This window comes from Sinohyriopsis cumingii, chromosome 17, assembly GCF_028554795.1.
Source record: "Sinohyriopsis cumingii isolate HCF-2022 chromosome 17, ASM2855479v2, whole genome shotgun sequence".
In the NCBI taxonomy this organism is placed as follows: domain Eukaryota; kingdom Metazoa; phylum Mollusca; class Bivalvia; order Unionida; family Unionidae; genus Sinohyriopsis; species Sinohyriopsis cumingii.
Window position 1 is genome coordinate 119,650,519 of NC_142977.1, and position 24,783 is coordinate 119,675,301.

Consider the following 24,783-nt stretch of genomic DNA (forward strand, 5'->3'; position numbering starts at 1 on the left):
ATTCCGCATATATGCAAACATACTCCTATCACTTCTTAAGACTGGTTTTTGATACAATTCTATGGTCCGAGTGTCACTCAGAAGTTAAACTTATTTTGATCAAACAGTCAGTTTGTAAGTATCGTTTCTAAACCATGATTGGCAATATTTATTTGTTCAAGGAATATTCATCAGGAATTTATATTTGTAAACAATTGCATATAATGATATACTAATATGAATTTCTCCTGAAGAGAATTTTGCTTTGCGTAGAAACAAATATAAGGAGTTCCTCAAAATGAAGAAACTCACCAGCTTTTTCACCAAAGATAGGAATACTCCAATCTATTACACTGTACACTTAAATAGTCCGTTTACGATCTCTGTTATATATCTGTAAAATAAAATTCAAATCGCATGATATACTGCAGGCAAGATAATGTAAGTTTAATTCCTGAACGAAATATGAGCAAATAGGTGAAATCAGCGCATTAGATTAATTTCAGTGTATATCCTATCGTGTGCTGAAAAATGGTGTTAAATCCCACAACAACAGCAGCCAACCCAGTCATGTGCACCACCTGAAAATATATGGTCTCCGGTTAGGACACAAATCGCAAAGCTTTGTACACAGCTAGGAATCAAGCGTAGATATAACAAGTAGCAAAGCAGTATGAGCCTGCCAACATGCCATATATATTCATCTTTGCACGCACATGCTGTTCTAATCCATCCTGGCTATATTCACAATCAGGGGGTTCATCTCTGCATGCACAATATATTTTAATCTGTCCCCGCATTATCCACAGAGAAGGACAATTAAAGCCAGAAGAAAACAAACTCAAGCGATAAATAGTTTATTATTATTAATTAATACAATACCATTTTAGCTTAATTGAAGTGTTATTGCATATCATGGTTATATTTTGTATCCAGAGAGAGTTTACAAAATTAAGCTACAATAATTCTGTCAACACATGATGGAGACCAGGACATTTTCTAGCACAGTGACTAGATAAAAACTAAACATACATTGTCGAAACAAAACGTGCAAAATAGAGAATGTCATTTGTCTCATCACATGTAAGATCTGTAGCCTTTATTATGTCGGAGAAACTGAAAAGCTACAAAAGGATCAACCTATATAGATCTGATAAGATGACAAAGAAGCTGTACGGAAGCCCGGTCGCAGAACAATTATCCCCTGGCCACACTGTCAGTAATATAACACTTATTGCAATTGCTCACAACACCAACTCAAATTCCCAAACCATGAAAGAAAAGGAATCTTACTGGATACGCTGCATTTGAACATTTAAACCAAGAAGACTAGAGAAAACAACCATGCACAAATAAAATTATCTTTTGCAGCCGACACATTTTTTTTAAACAAGTCTCTAAATTTGCTTAATAACCTATGACTACTATAACAAAGAAATATCTGGGATATAATTTGCGCTTACATAAATTTACATAAAATAACAGACGTCATGCCTCATCAATTTCCAGGTCAAAATAAATATTTTCCAGTATCAGCAACAAGCTGAAATAAACTCGTTGAAACATAAAAAAGTTAAAAGGTTTAATTCCTGTAGAAACAGATATGTACAGTTTCGCAAACATAGTAGTTTTTCTGTTTTATTTGTTTGTCTTGTTTATGTTTTGTATTTGCCTTTGAAAAAGATTCATTAAAGAGCCGAAAGCGCACAGGCTAGTTAAATACTACTTTCGCACTATCTGTTGTCAGTTTATTATATATATATATATATATATAACGCATATTCAGTTTTTGAAAGAATGCTTTGAATCACTTAATTTATGACTGGGGGGGGGGGGGAACCAGTGGCCGAGTGGTGTAAAGGGCGCACCGTTACCGATCACTGCTATCTCACCTCTGTCTACTTGGGTTCGAGTCTCGGAATCAGCCAATGTGGGTATGTGAGACAGCTTGCCAGCAGCTTCTCATGGGTCGGTGGTTCTTTACTGGGTTTTCCAGGGTTCTTCCTCCACCATTTATATTGGCCGACATGCATAACCTATCTTGTGCTGAAAAAATGGCGTTAAACCCTACAACAACACCAACAACAATGACTCGGGTACTCGTGTCCGATTTGTTTGACATTGAAGCTAATAGAAATTTGAAATGGATATAGTAGTGTCTTATAATTACTTACATATAAGTTTGCTGACATAAAGATGCAGATAGCATGGTTGTTACCTGACACGTAATACTCAACAACAATAGGAACAATAAACCAAATGAACTGACGAAACGAACAAAATATTATATTCTGTTTCTATAATCTTGAGTCAGTTCCAGAGCTAAATAGACAAAGACAAACTAGTCTTTTTGTAGTAAAATAGCTGTATAAATAATACCGATAGTTGCCATTATTGATACGAATGATACATTATTAATAAAATTATACATCATTTGGTTTAGTGGAGGTCAAAACCTAATTGTTCGTTGAACATTTAATATTATTGAATTCATTTTTGACAAAAAAATTATTTACTATGTAATAAGTGCTTATCTGAAGAAAATATTTCAATTCAGGTACAAAACAACACGAATTTTATATCAATATATAAATATAAGAGACTGGTTAACCATTGCTTGGAGAAGACGAAACTATCCAATGTCACTTCGGGTCAATAACGTTACATTGTCGGCGTACCTTTGATTTTGTGCATGTATTTGCGATCTATTGATTTAGCGGAGTTATTCTGAGAGATATCGATTTAGTGACGATATTTTGCAACCCTTCTTGCCTGCAACAAATTACAACCAATTTTCGTCATGTAAATTAAAATGCTTCGTTAAACGCACATGTTTCTCCAAATTTTTCGAAGAACACACCGGGAATTACGTGATGAAGTCTGTCCGGAAGTGCTTTGTGATTGTTTATAAGTGCGATGTCGTGTCACTCCTCCTACAAGGTTTAAGATACTGTCTTCATACTTTTAAATTATTGGGGCAGCGGATGTATGCAGATGAGCATAACTGGTCCATTGTTCTGACCCTTTCCCAAGGGATGAATGTTGGGGAATGGATGTGGACGCGTGAAAACAATGCATCATAATGGGGGATACAAATAACCGAGAAAGGCTGCGCAACGTCTGTTCATTTCCTATTAATGAATTACCCTAACAAAAACTACTAGTCAACGTAAATATTATTAAACGGAATTTTTGCGATTTTAATTAGAATTATATTTAGACGGCATGAATGTTATGTAATCACATACGGATTTACATTTGCTTCTGAATGTTTTCAAATAAATTTGATAAACATAAATTGCAATATTCCTTATAAAGAGATCAGATCGATCATTTAAGCAGTTTTAAACTTCTTTCCACACATTAGTTCCTCGGCATGTCAATCTTTAAGATAACTTTTCCGGCCAATACCAGACACTTCACGACTTTTATAACGTAAAACCAAATTTTGCTGCAAGTATTACTTACAGAATATACCGCTCCTGTGGCCAATAAGATAGAGCGTTCGAACCCCGGCTAAGTCATACCAAAGACGTACATAAATGTTACTAACAGCTGCCTCCCTTGGTGCTCAGCATTAAGAGGTTAGTGTTCGGACTGGTCGGCCTGCTGTCAGGATAATGTGACTGGATGGGACATGATTCTACATGTCTGCGGCTTAATGCTCCAGTGCTAGACATCACTATAAACTGCTAAAAATACAAATCACACACACACACACACACACACACACACACACACACACAGACACACACTTGTAGAATATGACTGACAATACCGGAGTGTCAATGTCCACTTAGTGGGCATGATTATAGACGCAGCAGGGAGGGAGTTCGGGTGTTAAAGATCTGAACACTCCATCTGACAGAGGCAACGTTGAAACCCTTCGCTTCTGAAGGGGATACCCTAGCACGCATGGAGAGTGTCCTGAATATAACCGTCATCGATGATGATGTGGTACCACTCACGTACCTAAAATCGGCAAGTAATCGTAGGGTACGACCAACTTTACGGACGTGCAGCATTTGTGTTTTTACGTATGTGATGGACAGTTCGATTGATAAATACATGTTGACATGTAACGATCAAGGATGGGCTAAGTATCCATCGTATGGAACAGATGTCACTTTGGTTTCAGTATAAACGACGCAAAAATGAATTCCTGCCGTAGTATTGATATGCCTATTATTGAAAAGTAATGTATTTTCGTACTTATCCATCATTAATCGTACTGACGTTTATCTTCGGCAGCATTTTCTGGCATTATCCCTTCATATCATACCTTAGTCTTAACCTTTGTAATTTTGGTACACATAGTCTTCAACGATGATTATAATGCCTAATCTATGCTATTATGAGGAGGCGGAGCTAGCTAATATACATTAAGAGTTGCACGTGAGTTAGACAGACTCTCACGCAGGTACAAACTGTTAGTACATACATACAGTATGCATCATGCAAGATTTATATTGATATAATGGCGACAAAATACAATCAGTGGAGACCAAACCACAGTGACAAAATGCTCCCAATCATCAAAATGTCATGTAAGTCGAAGATGGATTTTGTAATCATTTTATTTCACCAATAAAGCACATGCACAAAGTGTCTTTTTAATTTGTTTAAATTGATATTGAGATTGAGTGACAACCAGAACTCTGCCCATTCCTTGCGCAAGAAGCCAGTTCTTTGGTTAGTTGTGCTGCGCAGTACATGAAACTGCAATCACCACATAATGAATCGATTCCATGCCGGCAAAAAAAAGACGTTGTAATTCACAAACATATCCATTTTCTGTGTCCCTGTCAGCTCGAACTATCAGATGACAACCACATAAGACTTTCACAGCTTCGAGATAATAACCCCTTATAATGCGAGGGTTACTACATGTGCAATATGCATTTAGTCATATCATTTTCGTTGAAAAACCATCAATACAGCCATTGATGCAAATACATAATGTGCGCAACTTGTCATAGGAGTCCATGTGCCAGATGTAATTAGGACCTTTTGATAGGTGCATACGCCTATGAAGTCGATGCGATTGGCGGAGATCAACATTTTCAGGGTCTAATACTCTCATCAAAAGGCGAACTTCTTCCTTTCTTGCCCGTATTCCTCTGCATTTCAGCTTATGATACATCCAACTATAAGCATGCATGGTACCGGAGAACCTCTGTTCATGCATTATCAATTCGGCAACGGTCATCACATCAGTGGGATTTTTATACCGTTAAAGCCCAAGAACATGTAAAATACGAATGAGTTGTCTAATGCTGAGATTATATATATGTCTTTCTTTCAGAATGAACAGAATCTACTTATATTTTGAACCCAAGTGAAAATAAACCTTTATCAGAGCCAAACGATCCTTATCCATTCTCACAATTACAGCGGTACTGTAGATCCTAAATATCAGTGAAACGCGATGTAATTTCGAAACAAATCCGAAATATTTGGAAATAACGAAATACTGTTTCGAAATAACGCAATATTATTTCGTTCAAAAGAAATAGTATTTCCAATTAACGAAAATACCATTTCGTTTGAACGAAATAGTATTTCGAGAAAAACGAAATAGTATTTCGAAATAACAAAATACTATTTAAAAATAACGAAATACTATTTCAAAATAACGAAATAGTATTTCGATTAAAAGAAATATCATTTTGAAAGAACGAAATAGCATTTCGAAATAGTATTTTGAAATAACGAAATTGTATTTCGAAATAACGAAATACTATTTCTAAATAACGAAATTCTATTTCGTTTGAAAGAAATAGTATTTTGAGATAACGAAATAGCATTTCGAAAAAACTAAATACTATTTCGAAATACCAAAATACTATTTCGAAACAACTTAAACGAAATAGCATTTGGAAAGAACGAAGTAGCATTTCGAAATAACAAAATATATTTCGATTAGATGATATAAAAAATATGTACATTCATGTCACATAAGGGGCTCCCTAACAATCACCTTGTTTTCTGTTGATTTGCTACATTTGTTTAAAACGATTTCATTGCCGTTATAATATCACTGAATGTTTAATATGATGTTAACACGCAAATGCTTTTTGTTGTTATTAATTTGAAAGAAAAATATAAATAAAAAGTGGCAGCAAATGAAACACTTGTAACACATTTATTGCAAACAATCAAAAAGTAAACCATAAAGTGTAAATGTATAAATGATGGAAACACAAATAAACATTAACATGAAATTGCTTTATTTGTAACAAGCTTTTACTTTGAGGGAAGTCAATTTTGCAGACATTTGCAAACCTTGTAATCGAAAGTACAGCATACGATACGCAGAATGATTTACAAATTAGTACTACAAAATGTCGATAGATAGGTTTAAAAAAAATCGGATCAATATCATAGATAGATTGAAAAAAGACGACCAAAAAACAAATGTTAAAACGTTAACTAGTCTTGGTTTTAAAATTAGAGCAGACTGACGAGACGCTCGATGGTACCCGATATTGATGCACATTAAGAAAAGAAAAAAACAAGCCATTAATGGACCCTTTTCGATACATCCTGAGCAGATGGAATATATAAATGTTCATCATGGACCAACGCAAGTTATTTCTTAGCTATTGACAACATGAGAAACAGCACAAAATAATGACACCTGACCATGGGAAAAGAAAAGAAAAACCGAATGCTTGCCTTTTCTTCCTTTTTCGTCAACATTATCATGAGTATCTAGTGTTTTCTCGTTTCATTCGTTTGTTCAACAAGACCAAACTTACTTTTCTTGTGTCTTCTTGACAAACAACAGATACATATTTACAAAGCAACTATGACAACAACAGCTTAACAACCAACGTGGGTAATATGCTAGTAGTAATCAAAACTCACACGCATTTTTATATGCCTAGATAGTATAATTATTTTAAATTTCCCATCGATGCGTTTAATGCTTTGTACTATTTGGCTGCCCTTAGATCGACAGACATAATCAATAGTGCTAAGCGTTATTTTATTGACAAAAGCATGTTACATACCAAATACACTGACTTCGTGTAAAACCATAAATCAATCTGTTGATGGTTTGTTAAGGTCAACGGGTGAATTTGCTTGGAATTTGAATATCACAAGAAACAAATAATAATATCTGACACCGAGTTTCGCTATTAAGTCGTTGATTCAATATTTAATATTTGTATATTAGTCATCCATTACTGCAAGTTTATCTTTTGCCATTGTTCTCTCAGTGACTGCTTTGTGTTTTTCATTGATCGCTGCGGTGCTGATTCATATATTCACTGTGATGTTGTTTCTTGAAAATTTAATCCTACTTCTTTTTCATACTTTGAATAATCTTTTACTTGCAGATATAAATGGTAGGTTTTGATATTGAGGATACCGAACTGTTCAACAAAGCAGAAGTTGAAACATTTAAGTTCTGCATAATCTTCAGAAAATGAACGAGAAGTTTATCTACCAATATGCCACAGATATCAAAACGTGAAAAAACAAAACAGACATATTCATAATAGCAATAAAAATATTTCTTCAGAAATAAAGAAATAAGTGTTGAAATTAAGTTATAATCTATTTTGAAAACGCTAGGATGTAAAAGAACCAAAGATGACACAAATTAGATGTTATATGGTGTTGCAAAAATTAAAACAGCTGCAGTACAAAGGTAGAATAATACAATTTTGTGCATTTAGTATATAACAAGGCAACAGTGGAATCTGAATCTTGAGGTATTGTTTGATACTAATAAAAATTAATTAAAATCAGATGCTTGTCAAAACAACAGTCAACATATCCGATAGATGACGGTGTGATTGTCATATAACAATAGGATGAACCAAAATTATTGATTGTCCAGAAAACAAACATCAGGTAATCATTGCCACCAAAATGTCATTTACACAAGGCACATGAACTGAATGTGTTTTTTTGTTTTAGAATTGACGAAAGGGGTGATAATTCAACACATGGCGTCATGTTAAACTTAATGCCGTGAATACTAAACAAAACGACCATGAACTAAATACAATGTAAATAAAAGATTTGATTGAATAAGCATAAATAAACATAAATAAACATAAATTAAAAATATCAGTTTGCGACGTGAACTATATTTGAATGTACATACCCGGCAACTTAGAAAAATGAAATTGATTGAACTCTAAGTGAAATGTTAAATGCAATATAAACACAATAAGAATGCTATTAGTGATTTTGGTAAAAAAAAAATGATTACCACTTAGGAAAGACAGGAATTATACAAAATCTGTGGCATAAGAATTGATGTAATATATAGGATACAAAATATATCCACCATTTCGTCGCTCATTGCATTTCAGAGTTGGTAAGCTGTCAGAATGTTCATATCACATTTTATTTCTATTAAGTATCATTATTAAATTGATAAATTAATTTTGTAAGCTATTTAAAACATTAATAACAATACATTTATCATCTATGTGATAGACTGAGATTAGTTTGCAAACTGAGAAGAAAATAGAAGGAAAGGAGAGTTGTGTCCCCTTGTCTACACATGGTGGTAAGTTAAGAAGAATGCTTTGTCATTTAAAACCGTAGTGCACCAAACTTAATACTCCAAGAAATGTATTCACAAAAACAACAATAAATACAGTATATTTGTGCAAATGAATTGAGCTCCTAACGTACCATTAACACTATATTAATGTCAAAATAAATAAAATGGTACGTATACTAACCTTGAATCAAGCATAACTTGATACAGATCTACAATCTATTTACAAATCTATTTCTGACAGAACTTAGTTATCATTTTCTAATGCACTACCTAAACGAGAACCAATATATTTTGCATATCTGCGTTATGTGAAAAAATGCACAATAATAGGATTTCTTTATCATTATAATTCTTTCGAAATATTTCTACTTCTACAGTTACTAATACAAAACACTGCAAATATTATGAAATGGAATTCCTAACACAACCCTAAAGTTCTACTAATCTCAAACGAAATACAAATGCACATAAAAAAGAGCTCGATACAAATCAACTATCTACATGCAAACATATTACTGGTATAAAAATAAGTTAGAACAGTATAATATGCTGCCTGAAAGAAAAGTGCACAATATTATTCAAATGGTTGTAGTATGATAACAAATACACAAAAAACAAAACAATGTGATTTATTTCAGATTGTAAACTTTGTAAATTGTTCAATTTCCTACAATTACAAACAGTGCCAATATCATGGAATGTGCTCCATGATCAGCCATGCCGGGAAAGAATTTCAAATAACACATTATCCTCCACACCACCACTACATCTGATCTCTTTTCGATAAGTAATATAATACTAACAAAACCCTGATGAGATTATCGATTCAAAACTGTACTATTATGAACTAAACTGATTCTCTGTTTTAGCACTTTATTCAACAAACATTAATTATCGTTCAGAAATATAATTTCACAAAAATCTCCCAACAAAGATGCCTTCTGGTACTTATTTTAAAGAATCACATAAAGATGTTTCTCTTTGAAGTCTTCTAGGTTCAATACACCTGCTTTATATGTAATCCTACTTGTTGCAAATTCATCACTCCCTCTATTATGCATTGCCAGTACACTGAACTATCTTATCACTTACAAGATGAAATCAACATTTCACCAACGAGTCACACAATCGATGATATCTTTTCTCCCGTCTCTCTGTCTGTCTGTCTGTCCGCCTTGCTCTTGTTGCCTCTCCTTTAGCATATCCATCGATTAATCCATTTTCTATGTGATAATACTACGAAAAGAAGACTGATACTGTTTGAATAATGATCAGCAAAGTGAATGATACCGTGTTACTAATAACAATAACTGCATTTAAAATAGACCTTTTTGATACACGGTATAAATTTCAAGCTCTTCATTATATGGATCTTCTGATACAACGAGTTGTGTCTATCTGTCTACAGAATGAGGTGTCCATCTGTCTACAGAATGAGGTGTCTATCTGTCTACAAAATGAGGTGTCTATCTGTCTACAGAATGAGGTGTCTGTCTACAGAATGAGGTGTCTTAAGAAAAGAACTTTGTTGTGTATATATGTATACAGAATGAGGTGTCTTAAGAAAAGTACTTTGTTGTGTCTATCTGTCTAAAGAATAAGGTGTCTATCAGTCTACAGAATGAGGTGTCTTAAGAAAAGAACTTTGTTGCGTATATCTGTCTACAGAATGAGGTGTCTTAAGAAAAGTACTTTGTTGTGTCTATCTGTCTACATAATGAGTTGTCATAAGAAAAGTACTTTGTTGTGTCTATCTGTCTACAGAACGAGGTGTCTTAAGAAAAGTACTTTGTTGTGTCTATCTGTCTACAGAATGAGTTGTCTTAAGAAACGTACTTTGTAGTGTCTATCTGTCTACAGAGAGAGGTGTCTTAAGAAAAGTACTTTATCTCTGCAGCCAGATAATTTGTTATTACTATAAAAGTAATGTACTATATTAAAAGATTTAAAAACTCGGCAACAATTACGGCATATGTGAATTTATAACAATAACTCTATTTTGAATAATAGCACTATACTGATCTTACAAAATATAAAGGTATATACACGTAATGCATGTGTAATGTCAATCTATTATCTACGTGTCTGATAGTTAATGTCAGTGAAGTGTGCATATAAAGACCATTCAGTGCTATATATTTGTTTTCAGTAATTCAACAAACAAAAACTTAATTAGATTTAGTTGAGCTGGAACATTTTGTCAAATTTATCAGCTGCGAACATATAAAAGCAAACACATTAATCAAAAAACAAATATCTCCGTCACTATTTCATTACTCCTTCTGAGGAGAGAAGTTCTGCCTTACATAAGCCTATACCCCCTCCACAATAACATTCCCCATCAATCACTTTTTGATAGTGAAATAATATAGCATTGTCCACAACAAACTTTATCAGGAGGGCTAACTCTAATTCCATTATCTTGAACAACACTCTACAAATATAGAACATTACTTGGAAATATTTGTCACAAAACATCCCAAAGATAGAAGTTACGAGTTTCCGGTTCAATTAAGTGTTTAAAAAATACATCAAGGTGACGCTCTTTGGTGTCGTCTACACATGAAAGAAATTAAGTTTTTTGCACGAATGATTCTTTGCGAATGAGCCAGTGGTATAAACGCAGCAGAGCCGAAACGATGTTTGCCAAACAGAATGAATTAACATATGAGGGAATGGATAATTGTCTCAAAGAACAGAGGCGAACACCATAACGGCTGCTTCGCGCCAAAATAGCGACTAGAGGCACATATTACACTTTATCAATTTCCATATAAACATATATTTTTTGCAACACACATACATGCCGTCAGAGCAACAAAAATGTTCCCTCCGTCGTTACTGTCTGCAAATTAGATAAAACTGTGAAAATACTTTAAATTCTACACAGCTGAATCACAGTATATGCCGCACTAATAAGATTTATATAAAAAAGCGCCAACATAACGTTATTTGCTTAAGTTAGGGCTTTTCGTATTTAGTTTTGCTTAATCATGGTGTTGGCATGGGAAAATGTTTAGTAAAATAAAAGTTGCATACATATCACTTTCTTTAAAAAAATAATCCGTACAGAGACCTGGTAAGTAATTAAGCTGCGACGTGTATGTATTACTGTAATAAGCATCTGCATAAGAACTGAAGTTATTTAGTTCACGTAGCTTTTCTTGCTAAAATATTTTCAGGTCTAAGCAGTTACCAAAGAAAGGAATTCATGAAGAACGCTGTTTAAATTAAATTAGGTTTTACTGGTTAGGAAGAAAACAAACCCTAAAATATACTGAATTTCTTGTATGGCTGTCGAGTGCATTGTGAGCTCTTCTCCAACAACCTTCTTGAAATATACGAAGAAAAAATACGTAAAAGCGTTCTTTTGATTGTGTTAGGGAAATCTATTACATATATTAATTGTGTCGTTCAAAATCAAAGCTAATACAAACAAAGCTGTTTGTGTATACGCACTTTATCAAATTCTTTGAACTGATTTTTTGTTCTTTGAATTGTCTAAATGGATACAAACAAAGTCATCACAAATCATGAACCATCTGTGAAAAGAAACAATGTTTCCATTTAGCGGGTGGCCATAACCTTTACAGTCAAAATAGCATATCCGCTTCTTGTTTCTACAGTGTTTTAAATATTCTCGTAAGAATTATCTGCATTGTTCAGAACACAGACCTTCAAATGTCTCAGATCCTTCACCCTGCTCAAGTCAAGTACACCATTATGAACTGAGATGAACGCCAGCTGGAGCGTATCCAGGTGCGTACAGCTACTGATATTGCAAAACATAGCTCTATTACACTCATCTGATATGAATGCATTTTTCAAAGTGAGGGAAGTCAGCTTAGTCAATCTACTCAAGTTAAGTACGCCATCGTGTAGCTCTATTCCTTCCAAATGCAGCCTCGCTAGGTTTGTACAGTCACTGATACTACTGCACAGAGATCTACTGCAATTCCGGGACATGGTTACATTATCTAGTGTGAGGAAGGTCAGGTTAGTCATACTACTCACGTCATGCACATAATCATCTAGTGTGATCAGTTTCAGCTTCAGTCTCTCTAGGTTAGTACAGTCACTTATACCACTACATAAACATTTCTCAGACATGCTTACATCAACCAGTGTCAGGGATATCAGATTAGGGAGACTGCGCAAGTCAAGTATATGATCATGTAGTGTCATCCCCTCCAGCTTCAGAGTCCTCATGTGCGTACAGCAACTGATGCTACTACACAGAGATCTACAACACTGCTCAGACATGGTCACCCCGCACAGCGACAGGAAGGTCAGGTTAATCATACTACTCATGTCCAGGGCATCGTCACGATCTAGTTTGACACAACACAGATACAGAGATTTTGAAGCGGATGATCTTATTCTTGACATCTCCGTTACGTACCATTCATCCTCTAATGAAACAATATCCGGTATTTCAACGACTCCTGGACTGTCCATTTCGTTTAGGCACTCCTTATACATTAGATTCAAGCCTTGTAATGAATATTTTATCTCTCCATCATCATCCAAGCCTTGCCTGAATTGTATAACAAGTGGATCCTCATCACACACCTCACAAATTCTCGCGAAGGCCATATGACCTTTCTTCTCATCAAGACCACAGATGGAAATAAAAAGGTTTTTATATTTGTGGATATTATTTAATGCTTTCAAGGATGTGAGAAACATCTTGAATGCATAATCATTATTGACTAAATACATGGAGGCCAGATATTCCTGAATTGAAAAATGAAGGAATTTGATAGAAACATACCTTTGCAATGGTGAAAAGGCATCTTTTTGTGATAGAATACCGCAGTCCAAAAGAGCCCTGAGTTTAAATTTAGAATTTTCGCCAAGTTCGCTCATCAGCTTCTCTTCTGGTATTCTGCCCTTTTTCTCCACAAGTAGAAAATGATATGCTGCCATGCATGCACTATCTAGGTACAACTTGCAAAACATATCTGTCTGCATTGTCATGCTGCCTTGTTCTGTGAAATTGGGAGTGTATGTATTTCCTGTCTTGATTAGACACTTCTTTATGAGACAGCCAAGTATTTGTTTGTACAGGTCTTGTCGTCGTGTTGGAAGACGTTGATCTTGACACCAAACATGTGTGAGAAACAAAAGAAGCAAGGGTACGTTTCTGAAGGCTAAAAGTTCGTCCTCTTCTTTTGGTGATGGACATAGCTTCTCCATTGACATGTGATTTTCGTTTAGATTAATTATCTTTTTAACAAACTTTAAAGCATTTGCCTTGCTCAATCCCCCTGTTTCTAGCAGCAAATCATGTATTGTCTTTAACCCAAGTTCAGAAATTCTGAATTGTCTCATAGCCATAAGAACAGTTATCCTTGGATACAGTTTTCTTCCAATCAAGTCTGACAAGAATGAAGGAACATGGCTATCCATCTCATCCATGCCATCAATTATAATCAAAATCTTCTCTGGTTGTTCTTCGAAAATCTTTTGGAGTGTGTCTGATTCGCTTCGAATATCCGATTCACATTTCTTGCACTGATTGCACACAACATCAGTCAGTGATTTTTCTGTTGAGATGTTGGGGGCATAAACAAAAAAAACAAGACTGAACTTCATGAGTATTTCTTCATCATCAATATTGTCAGAAGCTTTCTGCGGCAATTTGTTTGTTTCATCTGTAGATTCCCACTTGCTACTGGGCTGATCTTTACACCAAATGCTGATTAGTTTCCTACAAAAGGTTGATTTTCCACTCCCCGCTAGTCCTGTCAAAATTATTCTCTTGTTTTTACCCTCTGGAAATATTTGTTTGTAAGAAACAAGTTGTACTTTTGTTTTGTTCGTGCTGCACACTCCTTCAGTTTGGTGCTGTATTATAATATCGATATAAAATTCATCCAGTGGAACTTGTTCTTCGGAATTGAATATGGAGATTGGCATTTTAATCATGGACTGGTAAAAGGACTTGAGATCTGCACGAATATGATCTATTTCTGTATAAAAAAATAATATGTAATTGAATAGTTAACTCCGTACTATTTAACATAAATAGTGGGGGGGGGGGGTATGATAATATTCAATATCTCGTCATGGAGAAACTAAATAATTACATCGGATCAAAGTTTATTGTTCACAATTAAAACTAGACCAACTCTCATGGTTGCCATAGTCCCCAAGAATAAAGATATATGTTCTACAGTTACGCAATTTTGATAGATATTATAAAACATTTTAGAGAAAATTAAATAGTGAACCTCGCATATCTGATCTTCATTTAAGTCTATAAAACACATCCTTATCATTCAACACCCGGACCCTTGCAGACCCGAACTTTGATAATAGTGTTATTAGCATTTAAATCTAAGCATATGCGTATAAACATTCATTTCAATTTGTTTTATGTCCACCTAAATTGCGTGTGTTTAGTCACATTAAACAGATTGTCGAACCAAGAACAGTCTAAGTTGAAAAGTTTAAAACTTTTGTAAAAGCTGAACAATTAATGGAAATCAAATCATGTCACTTTCAAATACATATACAGAAGTCTACGAAAGCTATTCTATGATGACTTGTTAAAACAGTCTGTGCCTAAAAGCTATTAAATGGACACACACATAAATGATTGCTTCAATAGCCAATACATCTCCTCAAGTCATCTAAATATAAATACAAAATTATATCTATATAACTTCGTTGTGTATCTCACGTGGTGTCGAAAAGAATCGCTTAAAATGTATTTGTAAAAAACGCCGTGGCACCAAACATTTCCATAACGTTAATAAGATATTGAAAACTATTATGTTTAGTCCTGAAAATCAAATAAGATAATTAAACATGAAGATCAATATGTCAATACTAGATCATTTATTTATATTAATTATGTGTTACTTAACAGTACTATCAAGGATTCAGTAAAATAAATATAACTTCATAATGGGCAGACATTGATAAAACGGTGTTTTGTAATGTTTTAATTCAACAATCTAGTAGACATAAAGGGATATATATATATATATATATATATATATATATATATATATATATATATATATATATATATATATATATATATATATAATGTATGACGCAATACAAGCTTCAACTTGAATCATTCATTTTTTATCCTAAAATAAAGTTATGTCCAAAACTAATTTTATTCACTGATCAAGTCAGAGATATATTTTAATTATTTATGGTTTATCCCTTCTCTTTATGACTCACGTTTCTTTCGCCAATCCAACGTGAAGGGTTGTATATACTGAACCAGTATCCTATCTTTAAAACTACAACAATTTTAAGCATCATTTTCGTTCTCAGTGATCCAGAATTAGAAAAGTTGGACTACATTTATTTCGGAAACATTTTGGCTGTAGACCAGCGATATCTTCGGTTGAAATTATATACGTGAATAGGGTCTATTTCAAAGTGTCAGAGAGCTCCAAACTGCATAGAATCAATAAATATATTCTTACGCACGTGTTGATAATTACTAATAACACAAGTATTAGTAAATGTGTTGAAGAGTTTCATCCTTTTCCCTTTGGACAGATCGATTAGTTTGTGTCTTAGAAGAAATAAGTTACTCCTATACGATGGTTAGGCCATATTAATATGTATTTTGAAATATTAAATCGATCAGTACCATCTGTCGCTTATTGCGACTTATAGTCGTAATATACAGTTAAAGGTGTATATATAGAGAGAACTTAGCAATCTGAATCATTCCTATTTTTAGAGTCATTCTTATCTCTTGTGTTTATTTAAAACATCAAGTCTGCAGACGCATTTTATGTTGTATATTGTTTAACATGAAAACCATTTCTTAGGATTATTCAGTGGAAATAAAAAGCGCTCAGTGGCTATAACATTATTCTGAAACCATTGTAAATTATTCAAATGAGTTGTGAACAACGCCATTTTGACAACTTCACAATTCTTGGCGGACCAATAAATTTGGCATTCTGAAATTTATGCGGAATTTTAAATTCCTTTTGGACTTTAGTAGATCTGTTCAGGATTCTTTTGGATTCACTTGAAAATATTGTATGTTCCTCTCATATTTTTATTTATAACTTTGATAATTAAATTATTTGTTAAATGTTCTAAAAAATTCTTGCTGGTTTTGCTTCTTTCCATTACTTAGTTTATGATCATAGATTCGTAACAGTGCGTACAATTGTATTAATAATATTAATACATCAAATTGTTTTGTTTGTACCATTTCGTTTGTAACCAATGAGTAAAGGGCACGGTAAATCTGACACCATTAATCGTCCTTGTCTGAAGCATTTAAATTTAACGAGGTCGTTTTGCTTTCCCACACGTCGTCCCTTTGCTCCAGAATTGATTTAGGTGAAATGATCCCGAATCTATTAACAATGCTAATGGATAATTCCTTTATTGTCTGATCGATGGTCGTGAGCCTAATAGAATGCATCGTCAGTGCAGGTGCAGGATAGAAAAATCACTTCTGGGTGAAAGAACTTAGGGTGAAGGTAAGAGAATTTACCGAGTACTCCTCGGGTATAATCTCTCTACTCCACATCAGCGCATATGACGTGAGACTTTTCTCTCACGTATTGCAAATATATAGTGTTAGAAAAAAAAGAGGCTTGTGGTCGTTATCGCTGAAGTATCATATAAAAATTGTTTTCAAAACCAAAACGTGAAAATAATCAGCGTAGAACATTTAATTTACAACAAATTATTTTACAAATAACAACGAAAATATGAATTATAAACATCACGACCAAGAAACTATTAGGTACAAATTTAGTACGTGTATTAATTTATTATAATGGTATATATCGTAAGATTCACTTAGTTAACGTCAATTTAATGCTTATATTCTATGATCATAGTTTGCGGACGAGTCATATATAGAACGTACGTCGATTTCATTCATAAAGTTCCAAGGTTGAAATGTAGTATAATTCAGATAAACATCACGTGATCTGAAAATGACACGAGTTTTGGTTTTAAAAAGGCCAAGCTAACCGAGTATCTGATCTGTTAGAATAACCATGTAACCTTGTTTATGAGATATGAATGTGAGACGCTAGCTACTACATGATTGCTGGTATATGCGAGGTGTTTACTGACGAATTCTTATTTTTAATAATCTCATCTCCCTTGTGAGAGTTAATGAGAGAATTAATTCATTTATATAATATTAATCATTCGTTGGCATTGTAGAGCTCTAACATTCATTAAAAGACTATTTGGATATATAATAGCTGTACTGATTGACTGTGAATTAATTCAGAGACATTTGGATTATTAGTTGCATTTGGAATTACTATGAATTAATTTTAAGACATTTTGGGATTATTTAAATAGGAATTATTTTCTTTTCTGTGTACATCAGTAAAATACATATATGATTCGAAATACCTTTGGAACCTATCTGAAGTATTTGGAATTATTGGAATTGATTGAACATTTAGGAGCTAAGGAATTCATTAACAATAATGTAGATTGTTTTAATCCTTTTAATTTGTTTTCTTACGAAAATATGATTATATTTTCAGTTACACAAATCTTGTTGGTTATCGCTTTCTTGTTACGTTGTTTAAGACCCTAAAATCGCAACAAAACGAATAACAATTTACAAGAACATTTTATGAATAAAAAATAGGACGACATGATCTTTACTAGCCATATCTATTTAGTCACCATCTTCAATCATTTCACATTTCGGACGGGACCGCTCAGGTGGCCCAGTGGCCAGAGCGTCCGGCTCGGACGCGGGAAGTCTCATGGTTCGAACCTTCCAAGTAATACCAAAGGTTTGGGCAAATTGTACTAACAATTGCATTGCTAGGCGCTCAGCATTAAGAGGTTAGTGTTAGGACTGGTCTGCCTTGTGTCAGGATAATATGACTGGGTAGGACATCATGCTATATGTCTGCGGCGTAATATCCGTGTGCTAGACTCCACTATAAACTGTCATACTGCAGACACTGTAGTGACATAACTGAAAATAGTCTTAAAGAAACGTTAAAAATCCAAATCACACACACACACACATTTTGGGACGTGGTGGTGCTGCAATTAATGCTTGCTGAAATTACTGTGAAACAGTCTCAAATTTGAAGAATCCTACTTGCATTTCCAGTTTGTGTGCACTACAGACACAGTTGATGGTCATGTGGTAAAGGAGATATTTCCCAGTTTCTGTTTTACATTGGAATACATGATCTGACATATATGAGTGAGTGAAATATATTTTCCTAATCATTCTTCTACACAGTAAAGGACGAACATACTCTCATGGGAATATCAGAAAGGCGTCGCACACGTGGATGATATGCGTGAAGGATATGAGTCGCACATATATATCGCAAGTATAAGCAAGTGTCATTTTCTTGCGGGGTCGTGGTTGTATTTATCGTTAAGATCTAAAATAAAAAAATTGCTTAACTTTTCTTATGTCAGATATAGCCGTAATGCATTACTGCATAAGCGCAAGATATATATTCACCCATGTAAAATATCAAATTCCGCAAAAACTTTTCCCTGCACGTGCCTAAGTCTTTAAAGAAAGTATCTGAAAATAGCCCTTTTAATAATTTTGTTATAAATATGAAATCTTAGTTTCCCCCACATAAGGCTTTCAAGATGGTATGCATGTCCTTCTGTATCTGTCACTGACGACTGTCTTTATATATATATATATATATATATATATATATATATATATATATATATATATATATATATATATATATATATATATATATATGTGTGTGTGTGTGTGTGTGTGTGTGTGTGTGAGAGAGAGAGAGAGAGGGAAGCAAGGGTTTAATAGCTGGTCTGCAAAATAATGGCGATTTTATGCAAATTAAAATATAAATTATATATATATATATATATATATATATATATATATATATATATATATATATATATATATATATATATAATAGTTTAAGTCGCTATATTTCATCTTCCATTCTGAAACGTGTAACTGCAGGTTTTTATTGTCGCCATTACTTGCCCTTTTAAAAATAACAATATAAATATGGCTAGTCAGCCAGCAGAACATTGTTATCAGATCTCTAACTTATTAATGGGTTATGAAACGTAATGTTTGCAAGGCAGCCTGGGAAGAGAATCCATAAACAAATAATGACTTTGCCTATGCACTGAATGTATCAGTGCATATTTTTCATTTAGGGTCCGTTAAGATCCATAGGGTTCAACGCCATGTTATCATGAGACTGACTATATTGTGCCGATTAAAGTAAATTAAAAACAAATGTCGAACAGAACGGGGCCGTAAGCCATTTCAAATTAATACATATACACCTCAGGAAACGTGTGTGTCAAATTTAAAGCAATCCTTGGAAAAGTTGAGACTACCCTGGTGGCTGGATGAATGAATGTTATGAAACCATCACGTTCATCTTGGAAATACTAAATATTAACATAGCTTTTCATATTTTTAGAGGAGTAATAATGAATGTTTTAAAGCAGGGGCGCTGGCACAAACTATAATCCAAGAGGGGATACAGGCATTTATAGAACCTAGGACTGAATAGATTTCATTAAAGCAGCTTGCTCCAGTGCAAGCTGACTGGAAAAGGGAAATTACTATACGGAGACAGCATAGTTACAAAACGAAATTTAAAACCAGGATAGAACAACAATAAGGTTTTTATTCTAGAAATTGTGTTCTGCTTTTTATTGCAAGCAAACTGTTCTGTTTTCTGCTTTCTTTTTCGAAATGTTTTGGGTACATATAATGATGATGACAATGCATAAAGTGATGTAAAATAAAAACCTAACAGTACGGGCTGAGATACGAAAACGAAGGCTTTGAATTGATTTCTAGAGAACAAAACGCATGGGCATATGCCATTAAAGCCTCAAAGACGGACATGTATATTGCATGCGTATTGCGCTTTATGCATATCAACACCATCGGAACCCTGACTTGGAAAAGAGAGTGATTTTGAAATGATTGTTGTTTTTGTTTTCCTCTCGCACAGCTGGAAGATCTGATAACGCTTATTATACTCTACTTAATAATATTCTACACAGCAAATAAGATGTCAGTCTTAACGCAGTCACTGTGGAAACATTAGGTGACGAACATTATTCACATTATCATGACTGAGTGAGAAATTGCAAGACTAACTTCGCGTTGATACCTGATGGAATCGACAAACATTGCCAGTCAATCATGTTATTTTTCGTGTGACTGACATTTGTGTTTGATTGAGGATAGTGTTTTTGTGCTATTCCGGCTGTTTGTCCTGTTTGTAAGTTATAAATATATTGTTTACTGATATCTGAGTTCGAGACATTGTTTTTCTCCCTTAGACAAAAGTATGGTCCACCTGATCTTTGTCAGGTTGTTTCATAAAATTTAAGTAAATAGACCTGACCTTGTCTAAGACATGGATGGAAATTGAAGAAGCCCAGGTAATTTTGTTTTTTCGTAGGTCAGGTGGCTGTCTTTATATAAGATTCACGTAATCAAAATTATTTCGTTTCTACTTTGCTTTCAGCTCCAGAATCAATGATTGTTGCATTCATATAAAATTTCAAACGAACCATTTGTTCGAAAATATTCATTTGAATTGCAAAGTACTCAATTACATTTTGGACTAAGTCACTATATTGGGATCATTTTGAATTTATTTAAGGACATTCTGGATTATATCATTGTGATACATCAAGACTAAGAAGATCAGCTTATTTCATCTAAAGTTTAATACAATACATTCGGAACACTCTATATGTTTGGACAGGTGATATAACTTTTAGGATTATTTTGGAATTGAATTCACTACACTGAATGTTCCTTTTAAAGTTTCACTTTATATTCTTGGGAATTAAAAGTTTTGTTTGAATTTTACAAAAATTGTAGGTTTTGCTTTTTCTCTTATTTAGTTTAAGATCATAGATTCGTAACAACCGTGGAATAGTGATCGATAAATGAGTGTAACTGCGCGCATTTATGTATCATAATAATGAATAATACATATGAGCAAAATAAATACAGTAGCTAGTTCGCAGAGTATTACACTTGTTCAACCGAAAGCATTACTGACTGTACTACTGTACTATGCTTCTCTCTCTCTCTCTCTCTCTCTCTCACACACACACACACACACACACACATTTTCGGACCTGGCCTTGTGAAAGGACTTTGCAAATTCGAAATGACATCATTCTTCGCTTCGGGATAAATGTATTTGTTTTACCCATGTTAAGATGTTGTAAATCTATGGGAAAATCGCTCTTAACTTTATTTACAATATATTCAGTGACTCTAGGTGTCGGTACAAGTTTCCTTGTGTGGACCAAACGGAAATAAAATAAAGTTGCAATGATAAATAGAAAGGTTAAAGCTGTCTATCTGCTATCATCTTGACCATAACGGTTGTTTACGAAGTAAAAGTTTCACTAATAGAGAACATATTATAGACAATGAAAGATAATTTATATTATTTTGCGTAAAACGTTGCATCAGTTGCATTTCTATCAGATGTATTACGCCACTGTGGTCTTAAAATAAGCAATAGAAAATAGCAAGAAGAACAAGCTTTATAAAATATTCAAAAAAGTTTATTTCCCTAGAATACAAAGTGAAAAATGTAAAATGAACTTTCTGTACTGCGAATTAAATCCCAAACTATCCTAGAATTACTAACACAAGTCCATAATGAATAAAGTTCTAAGGTTTAATGATAATCTCAAATAAATCCAAGGATGGCAGTGTTAATGTGCCTGGTGTGGCCCGTGTCTTGGTGATGTGACCACCGTCTATTGTTGGATGAAAATAAAAAATTTAAGAATATATCACTTAATTGAAATTTCACTATAAATTAAAGTCTCTATTTCGAAGTATGTACATTTTGATGAGCATTTTGTCTTTCTAGTGAAAAAGTAATTTGAGTAAATAAATTCCAGCCCTGTATGAATCAGTTGGCACACCAATGATTCAGCCTCAAGATTATATATCACTAATAACACATTTTATAAAAAAGAAAATAATACAGTCCTCTACACTGCCTTAGGTCACAATTAGCATTTTCAAATAATAATAAAATATTGCCTAATCGAGAATTCATTCTGGAATGTTCCAAATGTTTACATGGCAAAATCTTAGTTACAATTAGAAAGTCTATTACTAAACTTATAATAAAGAACAGAGTAAATACAATGTCCTTAACGCAGAAAGAATAATCTCCCCCAGGATAAACTCGTGAGAAACCTTGTAAAGAATGTTAATGATCGGTTTAAGAATACTCGCCAAAGGTGGACCATTCAGTGAACTCACTCGCAAACGAACGTACCCATACGAGTATATAAGCTACTGGGACAATTCTGTCAAAACTCAGCTGCCAGCAATTAAGGACTTCCAGTCATTGCTGCCCAGAAAAAAAACCTTTCATAAAGCATATATACGCATGAAGCCAACGTCTGGTCCGAGCTTGATTTTGAAACCCTTGATGAGTTAAAAAAAACCCCAACTATCTGCTTACCGATGTGTTGTTGCTCGCGGACATCATCTGGACGTTTATGTAAAACAGCCATTTGTGTGTATAATCTTGGCACGGTACACTACTAGACTGTATTGCGAAATAAATTCCAAATAATCATAGAATTGCTCACACAAGTCCTTAATTAATAACGTTCTGAATAATTATTAATGGTAATCCAAAATAAATCCAACGAAGACAGTGTTAATGTGCCAGTGGTGGTCCATGTCTTGGTGATGTCACAACAGTCTCTTGTTGTAACAATAATAAAATCGAAGAATATATCCTTAATTTCACTGCGAATTTAAGTCTCTATTTCGAAGAATGTTGTTCTTGATGAGCACATTTTGTTTCCATTGAATAAATAATTGGAATAGATAAATTCCACGCCAAAATAAAATGCTGAACACAACAATGATTTTGCGTCAAGATCATATAGAAATAATGAATAAATTTCTAGAAAGATAACCGAGATTATATAGCATTCTTCTTTACATAAAAAAACAGCAAAAACTAGTACCTGATTAAAAATTTCATTCTGGAAGCTTCAAAATGCTTTAAAGATAAAATTGTAGTAATAATTAGACATTACTAAACTTATAATAAAGAACACGGTAAATACAACGTATTTGACTCCGGCAAAGATAATAATCCTAACAGTTAACCCATAATCATATGAAAATATTTGCTGTGTATAAGGTGGTTTTTTTTTACAGAATAAAATAAATGATTTTCAGATCAGGTAGAAAATGAACTTGAGTTTGGATAAGGTCGAGTCCAAAATGCAATTATCCATAGCATATAATAAAAAAAAAAGAATGAATAAATTAACTAAACAACAATGCAGATTAAATATACATAACATATGTCATGCTTCTACCTTTTTGATAGGGAAGCATTGTTTCGGTTGCGGACCCCTCCTTCCCAGTCGGTATTTTCCACGTTCCTTCTCTTGTATCTGCAATGACATACGAGATTATATAAGAAAACATTACCGTTTAACACACAATGCAAAACTGTCCTTTCTGCACACACCACCTATATGTTTATAATTTCCTATCCAGCATTCAACACAGCCATCGTCTATGAGCCTTTAATTTAAACTGCATCTATAAGCCAATTTGCTAAACAGTGTTTGCAATAGGATGCCCTTCCTAAATAATGATTAAATTATTGGATGAGAGGTTACTGCTCAAGGCAAACTGAACCCATCACTAAGTTCAGCAACGTTTAGTTGTGAAACATCTGAAACTGGACCAAGCTTTATTTCTGGCATGGGAACATACATTCTTGTAAGCAAAACTGTACCAAACTTTATTTCTGGCATGGGAACATACATTCTTGTAAGCAAAACTGTACCAAGCTTAATTTCAGGCATGGGAACATACATTCTTGTAAGCAAGATCTATAGTTAAATGTATTTTCAATTAATATTACAGCAAGCGTGGAACGATATACATCGAAAGTTGGTAAGAAAAATGTCAAGTCAGTATAATTTTAATTAAATAAAATCGTTTACAAAATGTGCAACTAAATACATATTTCATAAATGTGTCTGAATTACATTTAAATCAGAAAATTTGAAATAGGAATGTATTTATGTTATCTAGCAACACATAAGTGTCTAAACTAGAAGACCCTGTACCAGTGTATCGATAACGCAAACTGGGATCAATTCCAATTCAAATAGTATTACAGTAGAATCGGAACTAAGACACCCTGTACCAGTTTATCGATAACGCAAACCCGGATCAATTCCAATTCAAATAGTATTACAGTAGAATCGGAACTAAGACA

The 24,783-nt window shown here is 33.7% G+C and overlaps 2 protein-coding genes across 3 annotated transcripts in view; both read right to left on the reverse strand.

Annotated features, from left to right (window-relative positions):
• The window catches only part of LOC149779754 (uncharacterized), a 114,870-nt gene that overhangs the window by 70,087 nt on the left and 20,000 nt on the right, over positions 1-24,783 (reverse strand). The window lies entirely within an intron of this gene.
• LOC149779755 (uncharacterized) lies at positions 6,111-24,376 on the reverse strand. Its single transcript, XM_089940340.1, has 2 exons — positions 24,190-24,376; positions 6,111-14,484 (listed from the first exon to the last, which is right to left on the reverse strand). Exons 1-2 carry the CDS (start codon positions 24,374-24,376, stop codon positions 12,140-12,142), a joined length of 2,532 nt encoding a protein of 843 aa, XP_089796466.1. The 3' UTR covers positions 6,111-12,139.

Coding starts and splice junctions, on each gene's coding strand:
- LOC149779755 (XM_089940340.1), bottom strand. CDS start 24,376: ATGTATGTTCCCATGCCTGAAATTAAGCTTGGTACAGTTTTGCTTACA. Junction 14,485..24,189: donor TGAACTTAGTGATGGGTTCA/GTTTGCCTTGAG, acceptor TTTTTTATACAG/AAATAGATCATATTCGTGCA.